We start from the raw sequence: 17473 nt of genomic DNA on the forward strand, positions 1-17473 counted from the left end.
AAGACAATGTAGACTACAGTATTTCTGCCTCGATGCAAAGCCACTCGTACTTATCTCTGTGTGTTTCGGTGTGAACCACTAGCCTTGACCATCAGCACTACGCCAGTGTACCCGACGGGCTCCAAAGTTATGCTTTACATGGGGAAACTCACAATGTGGTCTGGTTTACTGGCTGATCTACATCCCTGCCCTCATCCATAGCCACATGCTGTGGGTAGTGACCGAAAGTATAAGACTTCAATTACAAGCAGCAGAGATTAGGTTCCTCTTAAGAGTGCCTAGCGTCTCCTTTGCCGGTACAGCAGGTGCTCAGAAGGTGCTCAGAGCAGAGATGATCCTCCTTCACACTGAAAGAAGCCAATTTAGGTTCAGGCATCTGTCCAGAATGCCTTCTGCCCACCTCCCAGGTGAGCTGTTTTAATCATGTCCAACTGGGAGGAGATCCTCTGGCATGCCCAGAACATGTTTCTTTGTTGGCTTGGGAACGCCACAGTGTTTCCATATAGGAAGAGATGAGCTTTAGTGGACTTAATAGATAGATGGATGAAACTCCCAATGAAAATACTAACATGCTGGTGATAGGATGGCAAATTGATTGCCATGTCTTTCATCCTGGCTTACTCTGTTACCACAGTGACATGAACTAATTACCACTGAAAAGAAAGTACAGCTGTGGTTCACCGGAATATCGATATTTCACAAACCTCATCAGGATTCATACCCTTAGACCATGAATATCTGAAAAAAGTTTCATGGAAATCCATCTGGATCAAGCTGTGAACTGACTGACAGACCAACTTTGGAATCTGTAGAACCATGCCATTATCCTGTCTAAAAACCTAGCACTTTAAAAGGAGCCTATGATACACTTTGTACAAGTAGTTTGCATGTGCCTTAACTTATTACAGAAGACCATGATAATCTAAGCAGTCTCATACATGTTTATACATGATAGAAGTGAGTGCGTAATACAGAAACATATGAAACAACAGACATTGGTGGTTTTGGTGCAATAGTTCACACTATTATATATGTGAGAATAGGGAACATACTCTTTTGTATCAGCTCAGAAGGTCAGCCACTGTCTTCAATAAGGATAGAGGTAACATTTTCACTAAGTGGGTTTTTTTTTATTTGCCCACCTAGCATAGCGTCAATAAAAGCCTCATTTCCAGTAACTCACTTGGTCCTGCTTTAGAGAAAGGAGACACAGTGGCTTCTATACCTTCCCAGATTGCATTCATTTTATTCCACCTATTCCCCAGTCTCATCTAAAGGTTCACCCACAAGCTGTGAGTCAGACAGCAAAATGAGCCACCCACAAACCCCTCCCTTCACCCCATCTGTCTATCTAAACAGCCAATTCAGGGATGGCACAGAAGGTGCGTCAACTACGCAATAACTAATTATTTGGAAAATCCAGTCTGAAGACTGATCTCTGTAAGCCTAAGCTTAATAAGGAAAAGGAGTATATAACCTCTGTTTCAACATATACTTTTGCTGACTCCTGTTGAGCCAGCTGCTACTGTGTGCAGACAATATCTCACTTGTTTACAATATAAATTGAGCTGTTTTCGGTGCAGTTGTCTACCCTTTGCAACCTTTTTAATAATCATTTCTTGGTGTCTTTCCTTTGCTTTCATTTTAATAAAATTTTTAAAAAAAAATCTGGAATATAGTGTGCAGTGGTAAAAATGTTTTTCAAAATTTACATTTTTGCTATATGTTTGTATTGAAAATATTTTAATGCTGAGGGCATCTTTTGTAATAATGGCCTATTTTGTGCATGCATGAACACCAATAAATATCAAAGATTTCTGTCCTCCCACTCTGCTGTCACTATTTTCTGTCTCCACCGACTGAGTGTTTGGATAGCAGTGCATAATGTGTTATATAAGCTTTGTTAAACAGATCAAGAAAATTCCCCAGGTCCCACCTTATACAGAAGACAAGCTGTGTTTCACTTAACTGGCTTCCTCATTACAGCTGATGTGTGCACAACCAGTGTAATGGAGCATAATCTAATCATCCTGAGAGAACTGGATACATAGAAAACAATCGACAGTAAAAACACACCAATATACACCAGTGCTTAAATATATAGATGTACGAATGGACTCTGAAACATTTTCCGAATGTGTAGGCACTCATTCTCACACACACACACGTATCAGACAGAGCTGGACGGCTCTCCCATTTGTTGAATAATGCATTAAGAGGCTTGTTGCCACAAGGAAATGATAAGCCTTGCTTCTCATGGTATAGAGGAGGTTTAATTATCCGGTGTCTGTGTAATCACATGGAAACAGCTTCCCACTCGTCTTTCATTAGGCCCTTTATAGCCGTTATAGCTGAGGGGGCACTGTTTTATGAATTATTGAACAAATTTTGTCGTGCACATGTACATCTTAAGGCCTCAAGGTTGCAAATTTTCTTCAAACTCGTTGTGAGACAGAGCAAATGTCCTCCGCTGGCCTATCTGGTCTCTTTCATTTGAGGAGTAGGAGAAAGGACAGGAGCTGTTGTGTCATGTGCTGGTTTTGGGTAAACACAGACAGAAAGCCTTAAAATAGATTTTTTTCTCTCTCTTTGTTTAGACTGTCTCTGGTGCTGGACAGATGGGATTTCATTTTGCACAAAGTGATGTGTGAAAGAAAACGATGCTCCGGTTGCTGTGCTTAAATGATACTGCTAAGAGCCGCCAGACACACGTTCTGCATCCATCAATCAGCAGTGAAACAACTTCAATATGTAGTTTTTATACCAGTCAGTTCCGCTAAAGCTTTGCTGAGCATAAAAAAAGGGGGGGCTGAAAAAAAAACATGATCTGAGACATTTAGGTCACTATAAACTGCATGCTCCTGGGAGTTTATTTCCTGTGCAGTATGTGCTTGCTTGGACTGTACAAGCATAGTTACATCAGAAGGCAGTTCTCACACCACTCCTATATTATATAAGTTTTTCTCTGGTGGTATCCACCACAGTCTAAGATGAGGCGAGCCAACATTATGTACAAAATTAAACAATTAGTCTTCCTCTCTCCCCCTAGACTAGAGTGCTTTAGGTGAAGCCCCATTGCTTGTGCACATTCCTTTATCTTGTCTTATGATACGTTGTGTATCTGGATAGGTTCGCTGCACCGCACTCTTCTGTATGAGCTTAGACACTGTTTTGAAATTACATACATTTTTGTGACATATCCTTTACTTCCAAATTACAACAAAATTATATGCAAAGAAAAAATATTTTTCCAAATAATTTTACTAAAACATTTCATTATAATGTAATGTAAAATAACACCATGCAAGTGACATGTAACATTAGTTACAGCAAAAATGGACCACAGTTGGCTACAGTATAGTATACATAAAGTAGTAAGAATGCTTTATGTTTAAATGCCTCAATCACACAGGTCTAGAGACTGGTTAGTGATCATGTAGCAACCACTGGTTGGAGAACACACATTTTTCCTCGTGGCCAGTGGTTGTGAGTGGTTGCTGGCAGTTGCTGTGAATTTGATTGTCAAATCCCTCTTCATACAAGTATATCAGAGACCTGCATGTAAGTGCATTCTGTGTCAGATTGGAGAGTGGTGACAGTTCTTAGCCAGCGCAAAATTGAGTGCACAAGGGTATATGGTGCTACATCAAAACATCCTTGCAATTGCTTTGGTTGCTAGCAGGTTGCTAGGGTCGCCTGTAGCTAGCATGGCAGACATCAACTTGGCCGCAAACACCAGCAAACTACTCATCAAGCAACGATGAAAGATTGAAAAATCTGATGCAGTCTGGAAGTAAAAGTTTCACTTGAAATGTATTGGTTGCAGTGGTAAGGCACAACTTTTGCTTTGAAAGCAAACATTCCCTATTTCCAGAGTGTGTCGCCCTTTCTCATGCTTCACTCGCTCACAGTAAAATGGTGAGTATTTGCAGACAATTCAGCATCTTTCGTTCAAACCACATACAACTGTGAGCAAAGCAATCGCAAGAGAGCTCTCGGTACAGCACTCTTTTTGCAACCAGTCACAACTGTCAACCAGTTACCTACAGCAACCACTAAGAGCCACTCAGGCGTTTCCTTGTGAACAGTGACTGCTGGTCGTTAACTTGTCTCAAGGCCTGTGTGACTGAGGATTTGCTATTTTATATCCAAAGAAAGAGAAGCTTTAAATTTCTGTATAAAAATGTCATTAAACTGAACTGACAAGAGTAAACTATAACTGACTGACTGTGCTGACCCTAAGGGTACTGCAAAGTGTGTTGACGTAGGGGGGGAATCTTAAATTTGTTTTTCTAAGATGATAAATTGCCCACTGGTTTTTTTGCTTCTGAAAAATCAAAAAAAAAAAAATTTATAGGATAAAACACTTCGGAGTTCACATGCACTGAAAACACTCCTCCGCACAGCCTTTGTATGTTTGTATGTGTGGACATCTTCATACCTGGATGCCCTCTGTGCCGGGCTGCTGCAATAGTTTGACGGTGCGTGTGTGTGCTGTCTTCTGGCCACGGCCGTCGTGCCAGGTCAGGTTGCTGCCTCCGGCGTGACGCGGCAGCTGGTAACTCAGCTCCTCAGCAGACACCGTGTGCTCCAGGGAGGCACGGCAAAAACTGAAGCTGGACGCCGCTGACAAGAGAGCAAAGAAGAAGAACCAGCAAATGAAACAGAACGAAACAAGCAGAGGAGGAAATAATAGATACTGATAAGCACTCACTTTGTATTTTCTTTACGAAAGGGGTTTTCATAAGGTCCATGGACTGAGAAACAAGAACATCCAAACCTAACAAAAATAAATGATTGATAATCCTCTAGGAGCTTAACAGGAAGCATTCACCCCAGATTACATGCTTTGTGTACTGATTCTAGTACAGCTACAAACAGATGGCTGTTTTGGTGATGGTGGTGGGCAGCAGTGCAACTACAGTGTGATCTCCAATTATGCTGAGTGCATATTCACAGAGGCACTGCATGATTTCTGGAACTGTGTCTCTCTTTCAGATTAGTCCTTGATTATTTAAATCCTACTTCATGAATATTTTATTTATTTTTATTTTTCTATCTTTACCCCTGTTCCCTGTCAAGACTAAACGCTTGCTATGAGACACTGAAGCAGACAAGTTGTCAGTGCGGGGTCAGAGTATAGTTCTGTGAAGGCCAAAGGGCATCTTCTACAGTTCACATCAAGTTGAATGAGCTATTTTACTGTGGTTAGTCATCTGTAGCCATGGATTTATTTCAAAGCGTCGACACGCAGTCATTGCTCAGTTTACCTAAGCATTGATTTAATGTGATGTAATGCAAATAATAAGAGGCTAGGCGGCAGGAGGCGGTAGAGGGGTAAAAAGGTCAAGAGGGTGTGTAAACAGAAAGAGAATTGATGACAGTTAACTGGTTAACATAGTCATTTTGCTGTAATTATTAAAAAATGTGATAGATAAGAAACCTGCTTATTAGGGGTAAATGGGAAACCTTGTAAACATGCAACCACCGACAACTAATATTCTGTAAATCATTTATACACTCATTCTGGATTGTTTTGGTCCAAACAAAAATGAAACAATATTTAAGTTTTGACCACAAGCTCTTTGCCAGCCGAGTAAGATTTGCTTAATTTCCACTTTGTGGTACACTTATTCAAGTTCTCATGAATGCAAACATCAAATCAGACAGTAACATGGTTGCAGCTCGGTGCATTTAGGCAGTGTCAGAATGGGGAAGAAAAGGTGATTTAAGGGACTTTTAACGTGACATAATTGTTTGTAACAGATGGTCTGGTCTGAGCATTTGACATACTGCTGATCTACTGGGATTCCCCCCCCCCATCTCTAGAGTTTACAATGACTGGTCATAAAAAAGAAGATATCCAGTGAGCTGCAGGTCTCTGAGTGAAAATGCCTTGTTGATGCCAGAGGTCAGGGGAGAATGGTCAGACTGAGCTGACAGCTAGGCAACAGTAACTCAAATAACCACTTGTTACTACCAGGGTATGCAGAAGAGCATCAGAGAATGCATATGTCAAACTCTGAAGCAGATGGTCTACTGGTATGTGTCCATTCCTGTCAGCTAAGAAAAGGAAACAGGCTATAATTTACACACGCTCACCAAAATTGAATAACAATAGAATAAATCTTGTCTGGTCAGGTGAGTCTCAATTTCTGCTGCAACATTTGGGCGGTAGAGTCAGAATTTGATGCTTGGATAGACTAGAAGAAAGCCAATGACTCAATGCCTCACATGGATCCTAAAATGTCTATAATTATACAAGATCAACATGGTCTTTTGAACAAGTCACCATCAAATGCGAGATATACCAGGATGTTCTGTCACAACTGTTCAGCAAAAGGCCTAAAAACACCCTTAGCCAGATCATCAACAAGACTGGCTACAGGCACCGAATACAGAATGGCGTAAACATTAGCCACCTCCTCTACATGGATAACATCATGTATGTTATAAGTTAAAAACAATATAAATTCTAGGACTAGGATCAGCAACGACATCAAAATGTCGTTTGGACTGGAGAAGTGTAGCTGGATCGTAACTAAGAGAGGGAAAGTAGTCTGAACTGAGGGGAATGCACTACCAAAAGGCAACACTGCAGACATCAAGGACAGATACAAGTACCTGAGAATCCCACAGAAAAATGTGAACCACTTGAAAAGAGACCACATCTTTGCTGCAACCACCAAATACCTGCGGGGAATAAGGCAAGTCCTGAAGAATCAGCTGAATGGGAAGGACAAGATCTGGGCAATTAATACCTAAATCCTACCACTCATCAGATACCCTGCTGGGATAATCAGCTGGCCAAAGGAGGCGATAGAAGCCACCTACATCAAGAGTTTCACCACAAATGCAGCAATCTGTAACTATAAACCAAGTGGAAGGATGGAGGCCGAGGACTAGCGTGTGTCAGATCCACTGTCCAGGATGAGACAACGAACATCCATGAGTACATTAGAAAGATGGCCACAAGTGATCACATGCTTAGTACATACCTGAGAAAGAATAGGAGCAACAACAGGACCCATCATGGAAAGACAGGTCCCTGCACTGTACATACCACCGGCAGATGGAAGAAGTGGCTGCAGCACAAGTATAAGCTCTAAGCACAAGATCGATAGAGGCACCAAACACAACCCCAGGTGCAGGCTGTATAAAAATGTCCCTGAGACAATCCAGCACATAACAGCAATGTGCAAGATGCTAGGAGGCAGGGCATGCATGGAACACAATAATCAAGTGACTGACATAGTATACAGGAACATCTGTGCCGAGTATGGCCTGCAAGTCCACAAAAGGTCAAAGTGGCACACACCCATAGGGTTGTTAAGAATGACCAAGCTAGGGTCTTGCGGGACTTCCAGATACAGACACAACTGGTGATGGCTATTCAACTGGAGACAGTAGTGGTGGACAAGCACTTATACTTGTAAAAATGTAAAATGTAAAAACCGTTAGTGAGATGGAGACAGACTTGCTGATGATAGAAGTAAAAGTGGAATGTGGAATAATAAATGTTGTATTCATTACTTATTGATCTGAAAGTCTCTTTACAAGAGAACAACATCAGCACATGCTTTGCGGGAACAACAACAAAAATTCTATCTTCTGTGAATGAATTCTTAAATTCTTTTCCTCATTCCTCCAAAGAGAGAAGGGAGAAACTGAACTGGGCTGAATCTGATCTTTCTGATGTGTTCATCTATCAGTCTACCAATTTTCTACATTTTTGTCTGTCTTAAAGGGACTTTTGACACTTGGTCATCTTGAAAGAACGAAAGGAAGTTCATTAACTAACAAAGGATAACAATCTTTCCATTTCCATATTAGAATTAAATAAAGGCCTGCTGAGACCTGCTGTATGACAGCTGAAAATGGTGGGAAACAGCTGGTTGCAGCTCAGCAGAATCGGGAGGGGAGGGGACACTTTTTTCATCCCACACGTCGGTCCAAGTGAGCAGTGGTGAATACAGAATTCACACAGCCATGATGAGAAGACTAAGAAAAGGGGGTAGAGATGAAAAAGAAGAAGAAAGACCTGTCAGGAATCACTGATGTGTAGCCTTTTCTGCTTCTCTCCCTTCGTGTACGGTTTTCTCCCTCTGCACTCTTGTCTTGCACTTCACTCCTGCTTTCCCCATTTCTGTATGCTGCCACTTTTGTGTCTTCTTAAGCAGTATCTTCCTTGTTTCCCATCTTTCTTTTTCTCACTCACTCTCTTTCAGCTTTCTGGTTGTCAGCTCTTTGGGGTTGTCAGGAAAAACTAGGCCCAAACCTGATGTAATTACTGCCAGTCAGACTGAGGGGGAGGAGACAGGAGGAAGAAACATGGGAAGCTAAGTGCCTCACAACCCTAAAGACCTGCCAATCTCACAAAAAGAGACAAGAGAAAGTGCACAAGCAAGAGCAAGACAGAAAACAAAGTGAGGCGGGAGAGCCAAGCTGCAAATTAGCATCAGATTCATGCAAACCGATCAAACTTTATAAAGGTGAAAGAGCTCCAGAAGAAGGCAGGGAGACACATTAATAGACCACAGAACAACTTAATTTCACATGCTGTTAAAGAGCAAGCTTTCAAGGTATAAGATGTAGACCTTTCACTTTACAGACATCACTTTTAACAGTATCATGACTTCCCTCTTCCACTGAAATCCCACCTTTGCCACATTGCCAGGCCTCACCACTTCCGTTACGTACAAATGAAGACAAACTGCTTATTCTGTGGTTTAATGGACTTAGTAGGCTCTCCCTCCTGGGACAGGATACTGCAGAGAATTTAAGATCAGGCAAAGATGATTAAATATCCATACCTTTCAACTGACATCGCTTTTGAAATGACATTGCAGCATATCCCTCTGCTGCTTGCATTTAGGGACGCAAAGCTTTAAGACCATGCACGTGCACTATCATCTATCTGTGTTAAAGCCCTTCAGATCTTTATGATCTGGGGTGATTACCACCCTTACCATTAAAAAAAAAGGTGTTATCAGTCACCTTTACTTGTCTGTCTCAGCTTGAATTTGATCTGGCTCGACAACCGCACTATCTCCACTGTCCTATTTGTCACTATCTGGTGTTGCATTATCTCTCGCTGCCCTTGCTGGTGACTTTTTTTCACTTCCAGCCGAGGGAGTGTTGAGAAGACAACTAATGATGGAGGGTGGATGGTGGGAGGCAGAATGGAAAGACAAAAGCAAGATATGTGTCTTGCGGGTAGCTGAAAAAGAAGATACACCGTGATGGAGTGTAATTTAAGTCTGTACCTCCAGCTTCACATACTGAGAAAAAAGGTATGTGTATAGTGAAGGTGCCAAAATCAAGGGCAAAGTGTCGGACAGGTGTATGCGTCTGTTGTGTGTGTGTGTGTGTAGAGGACAGGTAGGTCAATATGACTCAGCCCAGTGAAGTGTAACCTCATATCACCTCCTCTTGACAGAGCAGCATATCTGCTGTGCAGAGTGGCTGCTAACCCTCAGAGGTATTTCCTTTTGAAAAGGTAATTAAGCTGTTAGGTATGGCACCCAGGAAGGTCGTTCCAAGCCAAATCCCTCAGTAGATTAACATGGCGTCACCGAACATTGCTCATTTGACTCTAAAAAAGAGCATCTAAATTAGTCCATGTGGACTCTTTTGCTGTGTGGGCTTTTTGTTGAAGTTTGATTTCTGCATAACCTTGGCTTCAACTTTAAGATGCATCTGAATGTGTGTTTGCTTCATCCTTATGCATGGAAGATGAGGCAAGCGATCCGGTTATCCACCTTATTTCAGGCATCACAGAGAGGGTGCCACAGTGTATTTGAGCAGCATGATATTGGCATCGAGTACCTCCCCACCAAACACCTTTTAGTCAACTCTAAGATAAAATTTCTATTTGCAGTCCAAGTTTTATATAAAAGAGGAAAGAAAAAAGAATCACAGTTACCCTCATTTCTCTGTAATCTTCAAGCGGGTGAAACTCTATCACACAGTGATTTCATGCCTGTATAACACATTAAACTTGGACTCCTAAATACAGCATTCAGCAGACCAATGCTGCCAACACGTTTACCGATGATCCCAATTTGCTGGTCCTATAGCATGTTAGAGGTAAAGCATGGGGCTATTTACATCTCATCCATTCCACCAGACCCAGTTTTAACCCCAGGAATGAGCCATGAAATTACTCCATTTGAACGAGCAGGGGGGGGGGAGAAGAATCTGGTCGCAGCTTTAAAAATAAATATAAAACCCAGGACCCCAGGGTTTTTCCCATGATGCACTGCAGTCTATTATCCACTCTGACATGAGACATTGTCACAGAGGCTGGGGCTGAGGTTTACTTTTCACAAGCGATCAGTGTCAGGGGAACACGCAAACAGAGAAATGGTAGTAAACAATGGACATCCATGACACAGGCTCCGAGGCCCGTCATCAACTCTCATCAGGGCACAGACGAGAGAAATGCCAACTTAATCTGTGTGTCTGATTGTGGGTGTTAGTAAATGCCAGCATACTCATACATACATTAATGGGACTCACAATGCCAGGATGCATACTCATATATTCACACATCTGTACAATCCCCTGTCTGTATTTGTTTAAGCCAGAGGATCTGAGTCAAGCTGCAGAGAGGCTGTATATATGAGGCTGGATTCTGGATTCAAACTGCAGGGCAGTTATGGCTTACAGTGCACAGTGCAGCCAAGAACGCAGGTGGAGTTGGCATTTCTGTTATGATTTTGCCAGTGAGAGCTTGCACTACCCTGAGAGCACCTAACAGAGAATAACAAAAGCTGGTATAGGAAATGCCAGGCCAGCCTTGGTCTCCTCTTTGCAAGCAGTGGTGTGAGAGAGAAAAAAAAGCTCTGGAAAGGTCCCGCATTAAGGACAAAATGACTTTTATTCTCTAACTCTAGCCACCACCACACTCTCACAGAGACAGACAGAACTATTGATTATCCATCACTGTTTCAGAGAACATACAATTACAGATCACTTTAGATAAAACAGGCACAGACACAGACCACCTAACTCCTCCAATCGAGGTCACTGCCTGTCATATCCACTCCTGTTCAAAGGAACTTCCTACATGTTTCACACAAGAGGAAGAAAAAGAAGGACTACTAGGAAGAGCAGACAGGATATAAGGGTCTGACACGGTCATGCTCTCTTAAGTGGATGACGAAAAGTAACCCAGAGTAAAGGGAGAAACAGAACGTCAGGGAACTAGGTGAAATGGCAATTCACAAAAGAAAGAGAATAGATAGAAAATTAAGCTTTAGAGAAGAGCATTAAAATTAATTGCACCAGGAAACGAAGGGGGAGGAAGAATGAAGGTGTGAACTGCTAAGAAGATGAGTTTGTGGAGATCATGCATGTCTATTGTTTTCTCCCCTTCACAGCCAAGCTCCTGTATGATGACATGGGAGGACAGATTAGATCTCACTGACAATCAATAATCCAGAGTGAATGTCAGAGGCAGAGGGAGGATGAGGAAGGACAAGGGGGAGGAGATGAGCTTGAATAATAGAATTTGAGGCGTGATCAGGGCTGAGCAAACCAGGGAACAGACAAGATGCTTTGTTATAAACAATTTTATAGTAACTAAACCCTGAAATGAAACTTAAAACTTGACTTTGGCAATGCATAACTATTCTGATACCCGTACTTTTCATTGCAAAGTGATAAAAGGAGCAAAAAACAGCAGCCTGAAAACAAGGATTCTGAGTATCATCAAAATTAGCTCAACACTCAACACAAATGTGCATGAATTTGTTTTCTGTGTATATAGAAATGTAGTTAAAATCATCAAACTGCCTATTTTGAATCTTTAATTCTTATGCAGTCACTGTTTTCACAATGTTGCAAACTCAGGTCTCTTAGTTGTTCCTGGTTAAACATCTTTGTAAGCTGTGCCATCATCACTGCCTCCACCTTCAAATGTGGAAACACTCATGTGTTGTTTCTGTAAACACACCTTTATTATTGTTTTGAGAGTCATTATGACGTATTATGTCGTTGAGGTAAGAGGGCTTGTTGTATGGGTCTCATTTCAAGCCCCATATTTTTACACTTGACTCTGCCGTGGTACAGTCGCTTTGTATCACTTTAAAATTAATCCTCATTTATCTGATACTGGACCTTTCTGCAAACCTGTAGCTGGTCACCACGCTGTGGCCCTACAGCATATCCACTCTCTCTGACGTCGTACAAATCCAAGAGTTGAAAAATAAACTTAACCCAAGAATAAGAAACAGTTTGAATCCTGGCCTGACCTCTTTATTTGACCATATGTAGTTCCCTTTACACTATAAAAGGGAAAAGATCCTAATATAAAGGCAACTACAGTAAGACTGTAGCAAACCACATGAAATATGAAGGTAAGAATGCAAAACGGGTTGGTTGTAGTAATTAACTACAGAAAATTATCCTCTGAGTCATTAGCAATTTTCAGTGAAAAACTCAGTGTACATTAACTGCTCTGCACCAAATGCCAGATGGACCCAGCAAGTAACAAAAGGGTGTGATATTAATAGTATACAGCATTATCACATTCTGTGAATCTACTTCATCAAGCTTGTGTGAGTGTGGATTGGTCAGAACTGGCTGACAGAGACCTGGCTGGCATGTGAGGACACGACCCAGCAACTGAAATCACATTACCATGTGAATATTTCAAATACTGAAAATAAAGACATTGTAGATCTACTTCACCTGTATGCTCTATGTATATGTACCGTTTACTGTATGACACATTGACAGTCTGCAGTAGGCATCCACTTACATAAAAAAAAATCCATAGAGTAATCATTACAAGGAATCAGTGATTTTCCGTTGAAGCCTCAAGTGTCACACAGCAACCAGTATCAGTGTTTATGTACATGTTTGTGAAATATTATTTAACAAGCTGTAGAGAACTACAGAGGTAACACAGATCAATCTGCCTATTCATAACTACTCAACTGTTATCATTCACAATGTGTGAAAGGCTTTGACAAATGTAATCAAATTAGCCTCATTAGGACTCAGAAATTAATCAAGGGAAATTAGACAAGGCATGAAAATTTACATGAAGTGCTCAGACCGAGCAAAGCGTGGTATACATTTTCAAATACTCATGACAGTGGCAGTGGTATCCCCAGGCAGATGTTATAATATTATAACTCAAACATAAACCATCCAGAACTGTACACTTTGCTGATTTAATTCCAGGTTTAGAGTTTGCTTTTTCAGATGTTTCAGAGAGAGAGACCGTTCGTCAAACGTGCCGTCCACCTCTGAACGCCACAGGAAATAATCCAAAATAATGATGGAAATGAAATGACATAACTTCTCTGCTAAGAACAAAATTGGCTTCTTAAACATGCAGTGTTTGTTTACAGCTGTTCTCCTGAGTGGCAAAACATCCTCAGTGAGTGGATTAACGGATGCTTGGGTGCAAAATATCAAAGCACTGAAAAACTCAATTTCCTCCTCAACTTACAACCATGTCCTCGATAAAGCCAGCAGGAAATTAGTCATTTAACAGGTTATCGCAAAACAATGGCAGCATTCATTTCAATGTCAAAATATTATCTTTTCATTTAAAGAGCAGTTTAAGCCTATCACTGGAACCAAGAGCTATAAGCCAGATGGTGTGCTAATGAACTCTAAAGTGGTTCAAGCAATGAGACTAATAGGTTTTCTCGTTATTATTGTTTTGTTTTTTCCTCTAAATTGAAATTAAAGAAGCAATTTGAAAAAGCAAAATGCAGTATGGTAGTAGTTCCCAGTTCACACATACCTTCAGTGATAGCCTGAAAGGCCGTCCGGCAGGGATTCGCCAAACTTTGTCTGCTGATCATAGAGAAATCGCCTCTTTATACTATTAGACAATAACTCCATACGGACGTGGCGATCATCCGCAAGGGTTAAAAGCTCCTGGAGTGATACAAGGGAGTCTGTGCACAAGCTGCCACACACACAGTGGCTTACAGTGGTGAGCATGAGCCGCACTTATTTGTGATTGTCATGTGGTCTGTAAATCAATGCAGTGCACTCACACTGTGGTCTGGGTTCAGTACTCAATATGTTATTGACTGTCCTTAAAGCTTTACTGTCACACAAACCCCGCTTTTGCTTATGTATGTCAGCGCTCACGAAGCCTTCGCCACATATTAGAGAGGAAACATCAGAGCATAGCGTGGCCATAATAACCAGTCGATAGCACACAATGTACAAGCACACATACACACACACCCACTCACACACACACTATTCTGCATAAATAAACACAAAGGTTATTGAACACCAGAGGATTTGCAAACAAAGAGGTGAATAAATGACCATTGTGAGCATTAGTTGATAATCTGCTCTACACCATCCCTGAATCCACACAAAGACACCAGGATGAGGGCATAAAAGATGATAAAGAGGAGGGGGGAGTCGGCTTATCAAAAGAGTGGAGAGCTGGTGTGGGGGAAAAAAAGAGATAAAAGTTAATGCTCTGCAGAAGCTAAGAGGTAAACAGAGAAAGACAAAAGAGCACAGTGAGGCGAAAAGGAAAATGTGCCAATGAATCTGGAGCTGAGATAGACGGGTCAAGACTGAAGGCTCCAGACAGGGAGTTAGTTTGCAAGCAGCATGAATGATTAGAAACTCAGCAGTAGAGGTGGTGATAGTGTTAACACTTCTGTCTGCCAACTGAAATATAACTCAGCGCTTTGAAGTTTTAAAAGTTTGTTGCAATGCTCATGTGATGCGATCCAGGAGGCTTCTTCTAATCTTTCCTGGAGGGGAGGGAAACGAGAACAAAGAGAGAGAGAAAGAGAAAGAAAGAAAGAAAGAAAGAAGGAAGAAAGGTTGGTAGAGAATGCAAAGGCTCCAACATGGGGCCACACAAAGAGGCTCAGGTAATACCTCTAAGGCAGGTGAGTGGAGAATTGCAGCAGAACCACTAGCAAAAACAATCAGACACAGCCATGAAATTACTCTGCTCTTTTTTCATCTGTGCCTTAGTAGTGAGACACAGAGCATGTAAACCTTTGCCCGCTTTCTTCATCCTTTTAAAGTGTACCGTTTGAGCTTTAAAAAGACGCAACAAAACCAAGGTTTTCGTCAGCAGCCGCAGCAGGTGTCTTCTGCGTGAATGTGAGCTGTCTGCCTGCGCCATCCAGTACGGATCGCTTGGCAGAGGCCCTCGCAGAACTTGCTTGATTTCAGTATAGCAGCATGACAAATTAGCTCACACCTGGGGGCACTCGCCCATTCTCCGGTCTCTGTCGGTCCTTGTAGTCCCACATGTCTTTGTAAGTCTCTGTACCATGTTGAGCTGATTGGGGGTCTGTCTCTCACAGCCTAATTGCCATGTTATCAGCTCCACTCCGGCACTGCCACTTCGCCCAGGCCTTTCAGTCAGGTGGACATGCCAATTACTGCTCCTCTACACACACACACACACACACACACACACACACACACACACACACACACACACACACACACACACACTTGTTCTTGCTCACTCACATGGTTTCCGCAGCAGCTGATACAAAGCGGGTAGTTTGGAATAAAAAAGGGGAAAGGAATCAAATCTCTGCACCACCTCTATGTACACATGCTGAAAAATACACACACCAATACTAATAAAGTCTCAGCAGGAGTTTCTTGCCGGGGCCAAAGATCCCCGGGGTACCTTTCTACTTCTTCTCCTCTTAATCCTTTACTCCAAAACACACATTCTGTACCTATTTCATTTCTTGCCTTCCCTTCTCCTTATGGGCATTGTTCAGCAGTTCGAAATTGCATGTATTCTCTTTGTTTCCTTTCTAGGAATGAATTGACATCAGTGTCATGTCTAGAGATTGGCAGTAGATGGAAATGTCTCTCTCCATCTCCTACTAGCAGCTCTAAAAGGTCCAAAGTAAAAATGAAAGCAAAGTTGTGGAGTTGCTCTTCAATTTTCAGACTGTGTATTATAACGCATAATAAACAGTCCCTGTTTTATGGCATTTGGATTAGGGGTTCTATGTAGTCTTGCTGACAAATAAACACACACATACACACACACACACACACACACACACACACACACTCTCAAACTGCAATTATCACATATGCATTGGTGGAGGAAATAAAACTGTCAAGGATCGAGCCTGTGATGAAAATCCTCATTTACCGTGACCCTCCCTGAAACTGAGAAACAGAAGCACATGGATAATATTTATATTGCATTTTATAGAGAGGCAGTGTAATTGAATGGGCTGAAATCCACAGCTACAATAGTAATAATATCTTGAAAAGAAACCAAATTCTCTGCTGTCGTGCTCTGTGTGTTGTTAGTGTTGCAGAATTGCCTCAGTGTCGAGCCAAGTACAGGCTGTAATGCACAACATCTGCCTAGTATTCAGTATTCTTTTCGTTTCACCTGCCCCATAGATGAGGGTGCCTTCGCCTGCCTACACATCCTGCACTATGCACTTTCCTTTTGATGCATTTTCCTTTGGTTTGTTTCACTTATAACATCCACCTCGTCCTAGTGCATCTCAAAGAGCTAGAATAACATGAAAAATGTATCATGTTTTTGCAATTTCATTCAAAATAGTAAATTATTCTGTATTCAAGTGAAGTAACATAAAGTGAAATATTCTCTTTTTTTAACTTTGTTGATCATGGCATATAACTAATTACTAAGGGACCAAGCAGCCAAGAATGTGCAGGCACAGGTGTAATCTTCAAAAAAGGGTTTTATTATACCCCAAAAAAGACAATAATGGAAACAAGCTATTTTAAGGACTAAGAAGGCCCATAAAAGAGGTCAACTAAACAGAATTCTACTCAAAGAATATTTAGCAACTTATATAGTAACTGAATAAACCATTTTAAACATCAAAGGGAAAACCCACAGAGACAATAGCTAAACACATTGCAAGAAGAAACCCCATTCTCCTGTGTGGTCACCAGATGGTTACGTCCTTTTGTTGGCCTCTGCACTTAAACCAACTCTGCCCTCAGCTTCCTCTTTTAATTAAACCAGGAAGGACTGGAGCAGCAGCCAGGCAACTCAAACATATACCCATAGTATCCTGACAAACTATGCAAACCAAATTGTGCACCATCCTTTGAATAATGCCATACTGTTGTCATGTATTGAAACAAACTAATCAGATTAAAACCTTGTGCTGTATAGCTTCAGTGACTGTAAATTAACTTCATGCAAAAGTGAGATAGAAAGGTAAATATGAATATTACTAGAGTACTTCAATCACACTAATGAAAATCACCAATCCAGCATCTCATTTTACTCGAATATTTCCATCAATAAAGAACTGACTATTTAGAAATGTCTAGCTTCAGAAAAGCTCCTCTGTTTGATCAGGTGTGCTGGTCTCCTCTTCCTCTTCACAATACCCCATACAGTAAATTCTCACTGGTGTTTAGTTCAAACGAGTTGGCTAACCAATCAACCACACATGATCAACAAACAATTTGGTTTTGGCACTATGGGCAGGCG

The 17473-nt window shown here is 41.4% G+C and overlaps 1 protein-coding gene across 2 annotated transcripts in view; it reads right to left on the minus strand.

The window, feature by feature from the left end:
- The window catches only part of samd10b (sterile alpha motif domain containing 10b), a 58234-nt gene that overhangs the window by 23618 nt on the left and 17143 nt on the right, over positions 1-17473 (minus strand). Inside the window, exons 2-3 of one of the 2 annotated variants that reach the window (XM_025901587.1) lie at positions 4715-4780; positions 4442-4626 (exon numbers count right to left, since the gene is read on the minus strand). In XM_025901587.1, the coding sequence (XP_025757372.1) occupies positions 4442-4626; positions 4715-4780 (251 nt within the window). The remainder of the gene's footprint in view (positions 1-4441; positions 4627-4714; positions 4781-17473) is intronic. The other variant, XM_013274244.2, reaches the window with a different exon arrangement.

The sequence above is a fragment of the Oreochromis niloticus genome, linkage group LG20 (assembly GCF_001858045.2).
Source record: "Oreochromis niloticus isolate F11D_XX linkage group LG20, O_niloticus_UMD_NMBU, whole genome shotgun sequence".
In the NCBI taxonomy this organism is placed as follows: Eukaryota; Metazoa; Chordata; class Actinopteri; order Cichliformes; family Cichlidae; genus Oreochromis; species Oreochromis niloticus.